Source organism: Halyomorpha halys, unplaced genomic scaffold (assembly GCF_000696795.3).
Source record: "Halyomorpha halys isolate HHAL.00 unplaced genomic scaffold, Hhal_1.1 Scaffold1396.1, whole genome shotgun sequence".
NCBI classification, from domain to species: Eukaryota; Metazoa; Arthropoda; class Insecta; order Hemiptera; family Pentatomidae; genus Halyomorpha; species Halyomorpha halys.
Genome location: NW_027110330.1, coordinates 168,283 through 180,789, shown reverse-complemented (window position 1 = coordinate 180,789; position 12,507 = coordinate 168,283). Strand labels below are relative to the sequence as shown.

The 12,507-nt window shown below is 29.9% G+C and overlaps 1 protein-coding gene across 4 annotated transcripts in view; it reads left to right on the top strand.

Annotated features, from left to right (window-relative positions):
• The first annotated feature begins 699 nt into the window (after positions 1-699).
• The window catches only part of LOC106689570 (protein FAM193B), a 119,882-nt gene continuing 108,074 nt past the window's right edge, over positions 700-12,507 (top strand). For all 4 annotated transcript variants that reach the window (XM_014434622.1, XM_014434621.1, XM_014434620.1 and 1 more), the window contains exons 1-3: positions 700-891; positions 986-1,059; positions 1,424-1,582. In XM_014434622.1, the coding sequence (XP_014290108.1) occupies positions 796-891; positions 986-1,059; positions 1,424-1,582 (329 nt within the window). In that variant the 5' untranslated portion in view covers positions 700-795. The remainder of the gene's footprint in view (positions 892-985; positions 1,060-1,423; positions 1,583-12,507) is intronic.

Below are 12,507 nucleotides of genomic sequence, written 5' to 3'. Positions count from 1 at the left end.
AAAAAACAGGGTAAATATCACAAATAGAAATAAAAAGAAATCCCGTGATAAGAACTGACTACTTGAAAAACAAAAAGACCAATATATGACAGTTTATAAAATAAAATAGGGATTTTGGCAACCGGAAACTGGCATCAAACACCAATTCTACTGAAAAATGTCATATGGCAGCATCTCAGATATAGCAGATTATCTGAAAAAAAATCCTTGTGTAGAACTCAGTAAAAATTGGGACAAAATATCCCAATGTTATTGATATTTAATTTCAAAGTAATGAATTATCTTTTGCTCTAAACGGAATCGCTGTACACAATATACTGGTAGCAATCTTTATATTTAAAATGATAAATAATCGTTTTAACAGTTATTCATTATTGACACTTTGTGATCATTACTTTTACTAAACATTAAATTTTATGTTTTTTTAGTGATAATAAAGACACCTAATGAAGTAACTTTAGTGAAAAGATTTTTTAAATAAATGTATTCTGTTTTGTTTCTTGAATGTTGAATTGTTGTCGTTATAATTACCAAATAGGCAATATATCCAGTAATTTTGAGTTAAATAAAGTTATTTTGTCGTAAAAATTAATTAATCTTTGTTTATTGGCTGTTTAGTATTATCTTTTTTTATTATGTATAAAAAAGTACGTTGTATTCAAGCTTGTTGGTATAAACGAGGCGTTACAGAATAGTCTCAATGGAGTTTTAGTTTACAGTAACATAGAAGGTTGAAGTTGATCGCTAGTGTTAACCTGTGTAGTTTTGATTTTGAATTATTATTTGAATAAGGAAATGGCAGAGACTAGTGATATTCCTTCTATCAGGAGGGAATCTGATAAAAAAGACAATGATAAAGCTCTAACAGCTCTCCTCCATAAATTAGCTTTTGTATGCTATCAAATTATGATGCTATTAGAATTTGCTACATTACTTTTATTAGGATTGTTGGCTGATTGTTAATTTTTCAATGTTGTGTTCTAAGGATGACTTTGCTTTGTTGGATACTGCAGCATTTGTTGATGATGATTGTTCCTGTGAGTCCTGTAATGAAAGAAGGTATTTTATTTTTCTTAATTCAACTACATATATGTATTTTATGATGTCAGAAGTTCATTTATTATGCAAATATTGTTCTTAGATTTGTAAGTAGGGAAGAATTCTTATATTGTCTGTATTTTTATCATTAAAGCATTTAGTAAAATTGTTTGTTGAAATTATAATTATTGTCCATAATTTGATTTAAATCCAATCATTGATTTAGCTATTTATAGTTTGGTTGTGTAATTATTGAAAAAGTCTAGTAATTACTCATAACAGTATTTTTTTTTTTTTATTACAAACTAACTTTGTTTATTTAACTACGTTTTACTATTTATTATCTTTAAATAATCAATGTTTAATGACTCAATGTTTAATATAGGACTCTGACTACTGAGAGTATAGAAGAAATCAAGATGATTCAATCTTGTTGGCTTGAGCTGAGACAGTATATAAGAATTGTTTATCGATTAAGTATGAAAGGATCTTTGAAAAGCATCGATGAAGATTATCAAGAGTACATGAAGGACATAGTTGCCAAGTATGTCTGTTTTATTTTGATAATGCTATTTTAAACAGTTAACGATGTAATTATGTTTGATTTTTTTTTTCACTTTTTGGCATCTATGATTTAGTCTGATTTTAATTTGATTCGTTACTTAATAATCTCATGTGAAATGAGTTATATAGGTGGCACTTGAATTAATTTTTTTATTTCATTTCAGTTTATTTACCTCATGGTACATATATATAATTAGTTTTGGTTTAAGTGGTACATTACATAAGAGCGTTATGAAGATTATCATACCATTCAAGTATGAATTAATAGTGCTCAACTTCTGAGGATGGGTGTTTAGGTTATAGGATATTCTGCTTTAGAGCTGTCCAATTCCTGGGGGACATTATTAATAAGTTCCTCTAATCAAAATCAAGAAGAGTCGAATGTATTCTGAGTTATTAAAAGGTTCAAAAATTTTATTAACACATTTCTCTATTGTTTTATTTTGTGTGTATAGATTATAAGTATTGCGCTATAAACAAAATAACTTAATTTTTATCCTTAGTTAACCTTTTTATGAAATATGTAGTACGGGGTAGTATTGCAATCATGAAAAATTTCTAGTTCCAGTTTTCGAAGGTGATACATGTCTTGATGTCCAAATCGTCTTGTTTTGCAAAATAGTCTGTGTGTGTGTGGTAGGACTAGCTCTCAAATTAAAAGTATTTTGAAACTGAAATTACATATTTAGTTGCATGCCTGGGCTGTGACAGTAACTTTTTTGAAAAATCAACTGGCCGGAAATGCCACTTCATAAAATTGATTTTTCTTATTTTTCTCAAAAACGGCTAATGATTTTTAATAAACTTGGTATGTCTGTGTACAATGGAGTTGTCTATACTCTCAATTAGGTCTTATCTTCATTGAAATATTTCGACAGAGCTTAAATAATGAATTTAAAAAAAATCTTCCTCTAAAGTATCTCCATTCATTTTAAAAAAAAAATAAACAGTTCTTAATTATTAGCAATAATAAAAAAAGGTTAAATACAAAATCTTAATTAATTTTATGATTAATTGAAGAAGAAAAAAAAAGTTAAAATTGAGACATTTGATTCGAATGGGAATAGCCAAGACAACCCAATCTTTCCCAATTGCATTACGGCTTTATTATCTTTTGTTAAACTTTTGTATTCTTGACAGGAACATAATTTTATTCATTATTCCCACCTTGAGAAACCCTGAAATACAAATTGTTATTATAACAGAAAAATAAAAATTGCTTGTTCATAATGTTCGTCTTCCCTTGTCTTTAGATTTTTTTTTTAATTACAAAAATAGTAATAATTTCAATTTAATACACCATCTATTCAAAACTTGAGGACGTATGTAGGATGCTAAGTGATAGTTGTGTGATGTGCACACTGCACCAGATTTTTCTTCTTTGGTTCTATGGTTAGGTGAATTATTAATTTCAGTTGATGTTAAAATAAATTTTCAATTCGTAGATACTTTTTTCATTTATCTTCTCTTCCTTGCCTTCTGGCAGTAAATGTAGCATATTATTCCATTACTTCTTATATAATGATCATTTTATTTTATAGTATGCAAAATGATGGTTTACAAAAAATCTAATAATTTTTATAATATTTATTGATGATGATAACCTGGTGAGTAACTTAGGGAAGTTAATAACAGTTCAGTGAAATGCTAGTTCATTTAAGCTGATCTAAACCCAGTGTTTCGTGAAGATAATAAAGTATACATTGAACATTGTTGTGTTAATCCAATTGAGCAGGATCTGTCTAATACCATTTTTATTGAGTAGTATTCATATTTTTTTCGGGAGGGGGTGGGCAGTGGTAGCAGTGTAGCAACGCACCAGTCTATGAACCCAAAGGTTGTCAGATTGAGTCCCGGTCCCATCCGTGCTTTTTTCAAGCATAAAATAATACAAAACTCACTCACAACCTTCCTCCAGGCATTTGTGAGGCCTGTTAGCCAATAGGTGGCACTCAGAAAAAATTGGCATGGGAGTGACGAACCCACCCTACAAAAAAATCATGTCAAGAAATGCACATTGTATTTCCTAATGCATCGTGCGACGACTTAGACCTCCATGGTCTGTCGCCCATATAATAATAATAAGTATTCATATTTAGCAGTGTTTTATGGTTTGGTTTGGAAAAGAACAAAATAACACGTGATATGTTTCCCCCTGGCTAGATAGAAGCTAACTTTAGAATTACGTTTGACCCATACGTAATTCGTGTGCGATCTCAAAAATGGTTCATTTGTTATAGCACTGGGCCTGATTTGTTCTGTGGGATCGTATCCAGGTACTTGTCAAAACCACTAAAATTTAATTTGGCTCGATCCACCAACATACTACTATCAATTTTTAAACCGCTCACTTTTTAAATAATTTTTATTATTAAAGTTTTAGTAAGAATTTAAGAATCAAGATTGATATTTATCACTTCTTTATAAAATTCCTTTTCTTTTGATACCCTATTCGTCAAAATCTATCACTCAAAAGGGATCTATGCTATCATATTATATTTATGTGATATTATTCTTCATACTGTTCTATATGAGGGGTATTCATGATCTTTAGCTTAACATGTTAAAGTGTATTAAATGGAAAAACTTATGTTAAATGGAGGAATATTTTCTTCTTTTACCATGTTAAAACAATATAACATATAGCATGGTTGAGAGTCTGTCACTAGGTCTGTTAAATGGAGAATGACGTCACGCAACAGACCAGCTGAGCTTGTCATCATTTTGTTGTGTTAGGTTACTTGCTCATTGTATGTGTTTTGATTGTGTTAATATTGTTTAGGATGTTTTAAAACTAATAAAGCAATTATAATAATTGCAATAAGCAATTTATCTTGATTCTCTTCCTCACAAGTTAGAAGATCAACAAGACACTCAGTAGCCAAACTTTCACTTTCACTCAATTCAGGCATGTTGTAATAAATTACTTTAATTAAAACTTAGAAGTAAACAATACCATGAAGTTTTGGAAGGAAAGGTTATAGAACAAGTTGTTCAGAAAATCCGCCACAAGCTCTTATGCATTTGATATTTAACATGACTTAAAATAGGGCTTGTCACAGTCTTATACATATAATATTTAACATGGTAAAACATTTTAGATTTAACACAACATCATTGTCATGCCTTTTATTATGATTATAATGTATATAAAGTTTTGAGAAACTTATTCGACAAAATAAATCACTTTCGATTCTTTTTACCAATAACACTGTGTTAGCTGAAATAATCCATTTTAGAAATATTTAAGGGGGAAAAAATCAAGGTATGTGATAACAAAATCAGGCCAAAAAATATAAGTACCCATGTATAGGTAGGTATCCAATGTTTTTTGTTCTATTGTTCTCGATATCTTTCCTAAATTAAACTGACTTCGAAAGTTGTTTGTTTAATTGGAAATCTGATAAAATGAAGTAACTTGTTTCTAAATTCTCAAGGTTATATTTCGAAAATTCATTGTGTGAGATTCTATCAAGTATTTCCGAAAATTTTTCATCATTACTGATTAATAAGAAAGTGATGATTTTTTTTTTTAAACCTTTTTTTAAATCATGTCTTGACAACGTATAGAAATAGAAAGGTTATCAATGAATCTGAATTATATTTTTTATAAACTATTAAACTACTGGTATTTTCCGTTGAAACACCATGTATATCTGATCCTGTAAGTAATATTTGTAGATAAATCTCCTCTCTTGGGCGGTCTTCTTCTTATGTTGGTACTTTTGTGATACCTAAGAGATCCATAGCTACCTAGGACAACCTATGGTGCTCTTTCAAAACTTAACAGTATACCAATATCCCTTATGAAATTCAATAGAATAGGGTTGAAGCTTAAGTAGGGAGTAGTTTATTATCCTATGATGTAACTCCTGCATGAGAAGTCTGTTCTAGCAGGCATAGCAGATCACTCTGCTCACAACCTTATTTCTATTACTATTTTTTGATCCTATGACCTCTTAAGTGAAGATTGGATAAGAGCAGCAATATGTCCTACACACAAGAAAGGAGGCAAGTTGACATGTGACAATTATATAGGCCTTGCTCTACTAAGCTCAACCTATTGTGTCTGGCAGTTCTTCTGCATAAAAGAGTGTCCAGTTTCATGGAAAATATTATAGGAGAATATCAAGGAGGGTTCCGGTATGGTAGATCGACAGTTGACCAGATATTCTCCCTTTGGTAGGCAATGGAAAAGTGCTATGAGTATAAAATACATCTGCTATTCGTGGACTTTAAACAAGCATAGAACAGTGTGGACAGAATGGGACTTTTAAAAGCTATGCTAAAGGTAGGCATACCGAAAAAACTAGTCAGACTGGTAAAAATGACACCATTGAACTCTACCTACTGAGTTTAGCTTGGAAATTCGCTGTCCTAGCAATTGTCTGTGGAGAATGGTTTGATAAAGGGGGATCCTCTGGCTCTTCTTCTTTTTAATATAGCATTAGAAGTAGCTATTCGTTCTATAAGAACTAATCCAGGAGGGACCATTTATCAACTGTCTCAACATTTAGCATATGCAGAGGATGTAGTCATTGCCGCAAGGACCCGAGCAGCATTAAAAGGAACATTCCAGGAATTCGAAGAAGCAGTATATGAATTAGACCTTAAGGTGAATGAAGACAAGACGGTATACATGAAAAGTTCAAGAAAAGATTAGGAAGATAATAGCAAAGTGACGTTCAGAGACCACAGTTTCAGTTCTGTAAACCAGTTTAAGTACCTGGGAAGCCTGGTAACAAAGCAAAGAACGAAATTGAGGCCTGGATAGTAGCAGGTAATAGATGTTATTTCTCACTGCAAAAAATATTGAAGTTTAGAGCTCTTTCTAAAAGAATGAGAGTGCAAAACCATCATTATACCAGTAGTGATCTATGGGGGAGGAACATGACCCTTGACAAGAAAAGCAGAATAGATTCTCAACTCCTGGGAGAGAAAGGTTTTGAGAAGGATATGGAGAGGAGTCTCGGAGAATGGAATTTAGAGAAGAAGAAGAAGGAATGATGAGCTGATGGATCTGTTCAGGGAACCCAGCATAGTAGCTTTAGTCAATAGAGAAAGAATAAGATAGTTAGATTGTGAGGATGCCTGATGAAAGGATACTCATAAAAATGGTTTATGCCAAACAATAAAGAGGACATCCCCGAATGAGATGGCTGGAGGATTTGAAGCTTTGGAGCTTTTGAGATAAAGTTTTCTTCCAATGCGAGTAATAAAGTGCTACCAAGGTGTGGGTCGGTATATATCGGAGCTGGCACTTTTCACCAGTGCAGCAAAGCACTAAAAGGGTTAAATAGTTAAGATACTGATCTTAACAAAATTTTTAATTTTACCAGTTAGTTTGGCTCAATTGATGATGCATAGAGGAGTAAGGTTTGCTATTAACTCTTAGCCTATAAGAAGCTAAAATGGGATGACAACTCTGCAATTTTTGTTTAAAAAAATTATTTTGATTAAGTTAAATTATTAATTAAGTTAAAAAATTACTTTGCATTTTATTTGCTTTACATAACAAATTTATAAAGTATAATCTTTCTGGGAAAGTATAACCTTGTAAATTTGTTTATCTCTTAAAAAAATATAAAACAATATTATTTGCATAATTATTGTTTTGTAGCATCAATATCTTGCTGATATCAGTAAATGCCTAATAACCCAAAATAACCGTATTTATAAATTGGGCTAAACTATTTATAAAAGAGTTTAACACTAGGTTTACAGGACCCGGAACTTCGAAATGAAAAAAAAAAATCAGTATTAATTTTAATCATTTTTTATCATAAAATAATCATTTAATTAAAGAACTATTTATTATTATTAAAGACACAGAATTATTTTTTCCTAAGCTTCCTAATTTTTGAAATTTGCTTGTTGTATACCTATCTCTTCGAAACCTGTCAAATTGATGGACTTGCTGATTTTACTAACAATCGTTATATGTTTGCTTTGTTTGTAAAATTTCTCCAATAATAAATATAGGAGTGAAAAAAAAGTCTTTACTGAGATGCTTCCAATTCCTTATCTCAATCACACCTCAAATGTAATGTAAAGTAAAGTGGATTGTATGGCCTGTGTGTTATCTTTTCATTTCTTCTTCAACAAAATGGCTTATGCTTATTGCCGAAGAAACAAGAGACAATCAAAAAACAATTATCAACATCAATGAAGATTGTTCTGAGTATACCTCTGAAGAAAATTAGTATGCATTAGGTCAGAATGAAAAAAAAAGAAAGGCTTGTTATTTATTGACAATTTATTTCAACATGAAGCCTGATATTGTTCGGTTCAAACTTTATTTGATTAAATTGATTTTTTAAAGAAAATGCTTATTTTCGTCTACCTATCAACGTGACGGGTGTTTGTAAAAATAGGTGTTTGAGAAACGCCAGTAAACCTAGTGTTAGGGTCCTCTTCATTCTGTGCAATTTAGAGGCAACATAGCAGTATTTTCAATTTAAGTTTCCTGTTTGTCTAATAACTACGATATGTTTTGGTAAAATGTTTTTTTATTTGGAAGTTTCTAATAGAATTATTATTAAAACTTAAATTTATCATAGTAAGTATTATCTTTAAAAAAAACAACAAGAATTTCAAAAGTTTAGAAGAGTTGAAACTGTTCCAATCTCCATGTAAAAAATAAAAGTATTTCACTTACCTGACATGTTCATTTTCTTTCAAAATTCTACCCAAGCCTACTTCCTGAAGTCTTTTCTCATATAATGAGGTAAACTGAATTTATAATGTTCAGGAAATTTCTCAACTTGACCCACAAACTTATGTTGAATCTGTGTTTACTTACCATTTCATATATTTGAAGAAACGAAGGACTTTCGTATTGAGTCTCTTGAGATTGGTAGGATCCTGAAAGTGTCATAGTATGTATCTTACTTATATTTATCATTGAAAGTTATGTTCAAGATACTGTTGAGGTACTCCGGTATCTGCTGCATCTCCTCATAATTATAATATTATAGCTTTTACTGATATATCAATATTACTGATATTGTGATTAAAATTTTATTTCGAAAATTGAAAATGTACTCTGAACAGAAGACGGTCAGAAGTTAGATAAAGCCTGCAAAGCTTATGGAAAACAGTAGGTGTTTATATTATTTTTTTTCTCTTAAATTTTGTTACAAAACTTGAATTAAGACTCAAAATCTTGTTAAAAACCTCACTAGCATGTATTCTATTTAGAATTATAGCAATGAAAACGTAATGTTTTTTGTAAATACATTTATTTATTATTAGATTCAATTATTCAAGAGATTTGTAATTTTCATTATTCTCAATTTTATTTTTAATGAAATTAATTTAATCCTTTCGCATAATTCCTATCCAGCACCACTTAACCGTGAAATCTTCCTCAAATGCCTTGTGTAAATAGTCATATTTGAGTTCTGGCAATGTCCAGATGTACTGCAGTTGAGAAGAAAGCCACGGGATATCCTGGAATCCTGTTTTTCCTCCACATGTGGTAAGACAAGCCTGGTTCGGAGTTTTTTAGACTGATTGTAAATACTGAATAGAAGTATGCTTGTGTTTAAGATGTTTATTTTTTCTTTATTTAACTTTGTTTTTCCTTATTTTTTTTCTATTTATTATCTAATTTGTTCATATTTTCTATAAATATTGTGTAAATCAACTATTTTTTCACTATTAATATTATTGTCCTTAATTTAAACATAATGTAATATTACTCAATAAAAACAGTTGGAGCAAAAAATAAATAAATATGTAAACAGAAAATGCTTTTTCAGAGAAAAAAAATAGAACAATTTATTTACAAACAATTATAGAATACTCAAATTATTTATAACATTTAAAGCTATTATTACCAACTATTACTGCTTGTTATTATATGTTTAATATTTATTAACAGTTTTTAAAAATCCTAATGAAATAAAAAAGTTGTAAAAATCAAAAAAAAAAAAAAAAGGTTTTTCACATCTTTTATACTTTTTTATACGTCCCCCTTCCTGGTCATATCTGACATAGGGGGAGTGGGTTATCTATTGGGCACCACCCCATTCTAATCATTGGGGGGGGGGGAACAGTGAAATTTTCATTTTGTGGGACCGCCACAGAAATTAAAGTCGACCCTCAGGCTGGATTCAAACCGGTGCCGCTACAGTTCTGAAGTTGTTTAGACCTACGCCTCAACTCCCTCAGCTACAAGTGGCTACATTTTTCATACTTACCACTAGCACTACAATGTAGGTGCAGTGACTGGGAGAATTAAAAGGGACTGTCAAAGATCCCATTATCATGTGTTTTCCTTGTTATTTTTTATAAGAGATGAAATATTCCAATCCTATTTGTCCTCACAGTTTGCATACTAAATTGCCTCAAGTGTCTAGACATTGGAAGCAGTTTAGTATGCCTAGTTGTGTAGACAGCAGTTTACTAGTGTTAGATTATTGGTACAGGTGGGGGGAACTAGTCTAGTAAGTGGCCCTAGAAGTCCTTATTAACCCCTGACAGCTACCTAAAGGTTTTCACCTTGTACTAACCAGTATAGCAATGTTAAGATTCATTTTTCAGGACTGCCGAAAATATTAATTGTTCCCAGAGGGAATTAACAGGCAAATACACAATTAAAGTTACTTTTAATCTAAGTATCGCAGCTACAAAGTGACAATTTTACATAATTATATTATTTAATTTTTTTTTTTTGTCCTTTTTTTATTTACCCCTTCTTAAGGGTATCCTAGAGGTGTCCCTCCCTCTTTGAGTAATGGACAGAATTATCTTCCCCATGGGTGTTCATTTTATAGAATATAAAAATTTGATATAGTTGAAATGAAGAAGGAATAATTAAAGTCATTCCTTCTTCATATTCGGCTATATCCAATTTCTCTACAATAGTTTTGTGCAAGTTCAGTTTTATTTTCTGAGCTTCAATATTTTTATTATTAGTTAAGTTTGGCAATAAGCCTTGATAATGAAGGGAATTATGAAACCTTGGTTTTCTTTCCATCTAAATAATTAAAGAATACAATGGATTATTGGTAATCAGTCAGTCATCTTTTATTTTACCTGTGGGCATAACTACCCAATCACATGGACCATTTTCAAGACTAAAATTAAATCAGAGATACAAGGTATACAGATATGAACTAATTTCAAGTAAATTAACAGAAATAATAATAAAATTGATGAATAAAAAAATTATTGGTAGTGATAAATTGACTAATGATGATAAATGTAGTAGTAGAGATAGAAATGATCATAAAATAAATGAGGGAAATAGGGATTATATTAAGTAAAATTGAATATTTTTTTATTTTCCATTCAGTTTTATGGAAAAATATATATTTTGGGTTAGAGGTAAAAGTTATCAAGTAACATTTTTGGGGATATGATGCTTTCTCTATTTACCTGTGCCTAAATCAAATATATTTATTTGATTTGATCTATATTTATTCTTCATTGTCAACAATTAACAAATTATTGTTAATTTAAAAATTTTGTGAGTTATAAATCGTAGGTTAGGTCCAAACCTACACAAGTAGGTCATCAGAAAACTCATCTTTGAAAAAATATCACTTTTATTTATAATATCCAAATAATTAGTCCTATTTTCATAATGTATGGTTTAAAATTAACAGCATTTTTAAATAGTTTTTGTTTTTTTACATTGATTCAACATTAATTTATAAAGATTGACACCTATATCCATGTGTAAAATAAAACTAGTTACATTTTGAAAAAATGTAAAATTATCTGAATTTATTATTTTTTTAGACGTATACTTATTCCATACTGGTATAATGATGACCAAAATTTGACATTTAAAACCTACAATCAGCCTCTGTTTTGAAACAACAGTCATCAGTCTAGTGTGACCTATGACTTAAGAGCCAAATTAAAAAAAAAATCGGTCTAGCAGCAGGCTTAGAGAAAAACCTAATGATATTTTACAGTAATAAAAAATGTTAGGGCAATTGTTTCAGTGAAAAATAAAAAATAATGAGGAATAGTGCTTAACAAAATGAAAAAATGAGCTTTTTTGGAAAAACAATTACAATTGTGATGTACACTTTTTTCTTGACCTAAATTGTGACTTTTTCTTATGCATATCATCAATAAAAATTTCATCCAAAAGTAACGAAAATTTTTTGTGGAAATCGTCGATATATGAAAATATTTTTATAAATGGCTTGAAAATGTCTTAAAGTGATTTTTTAAAGTTCTGTTTATTCACTAGGATTTGCTTGACAATGCTATATCATGAAATATATAAAAGGCTGTTTGATTAAATACCCTCGAAATTGCATTGAAACTTGAGATTTTTCTTGCTTCATCTGTGAGGGGAAAGAAAATGGTTTATTTACGCTTCAATTTATTAAAAAATCATGATTTATGCTTTGGTATATATGTTATATGTGTTCTGCAGATAATTCTTTTTTTTTTTGTTTTTGTACTGATTCAGAATATACGGAAATGGTTCATTTACGCTTCAATTGATTAAAAAATCATGTGTTATGCATTGGTGTATATGTTTTTTTTGTTTTTTTGTACTTATACTGATTCAGAAATTTTTTTTTTTTATCGAGCTTGTATAAGGCATCAACCAATTTTCAAATTATATCATTCAAGCAATGTAACTTTAAATTCATTGTGACGTATAATGGAGACTGCTTGTGTATATGTATGTACTGATTGACTATATTTAACAAAAAAAAAAGATAAGGTAAGTGTTCAAAAAACTATAACTCACTAGTTTGGCCGAGCTGTTATGAAATTTTAAATTTCTTATGAAAGGATATTAGTCATTCATTTGTTTTTATTTATTTTTTTAGATTTAAAAATATATATTGCTTATTTTACTATCGTTAAAAAGTTTTTACTTTGATTCCTTTAGTATTTTGTTGTTTAACAAATTAAATTTGATGTTCA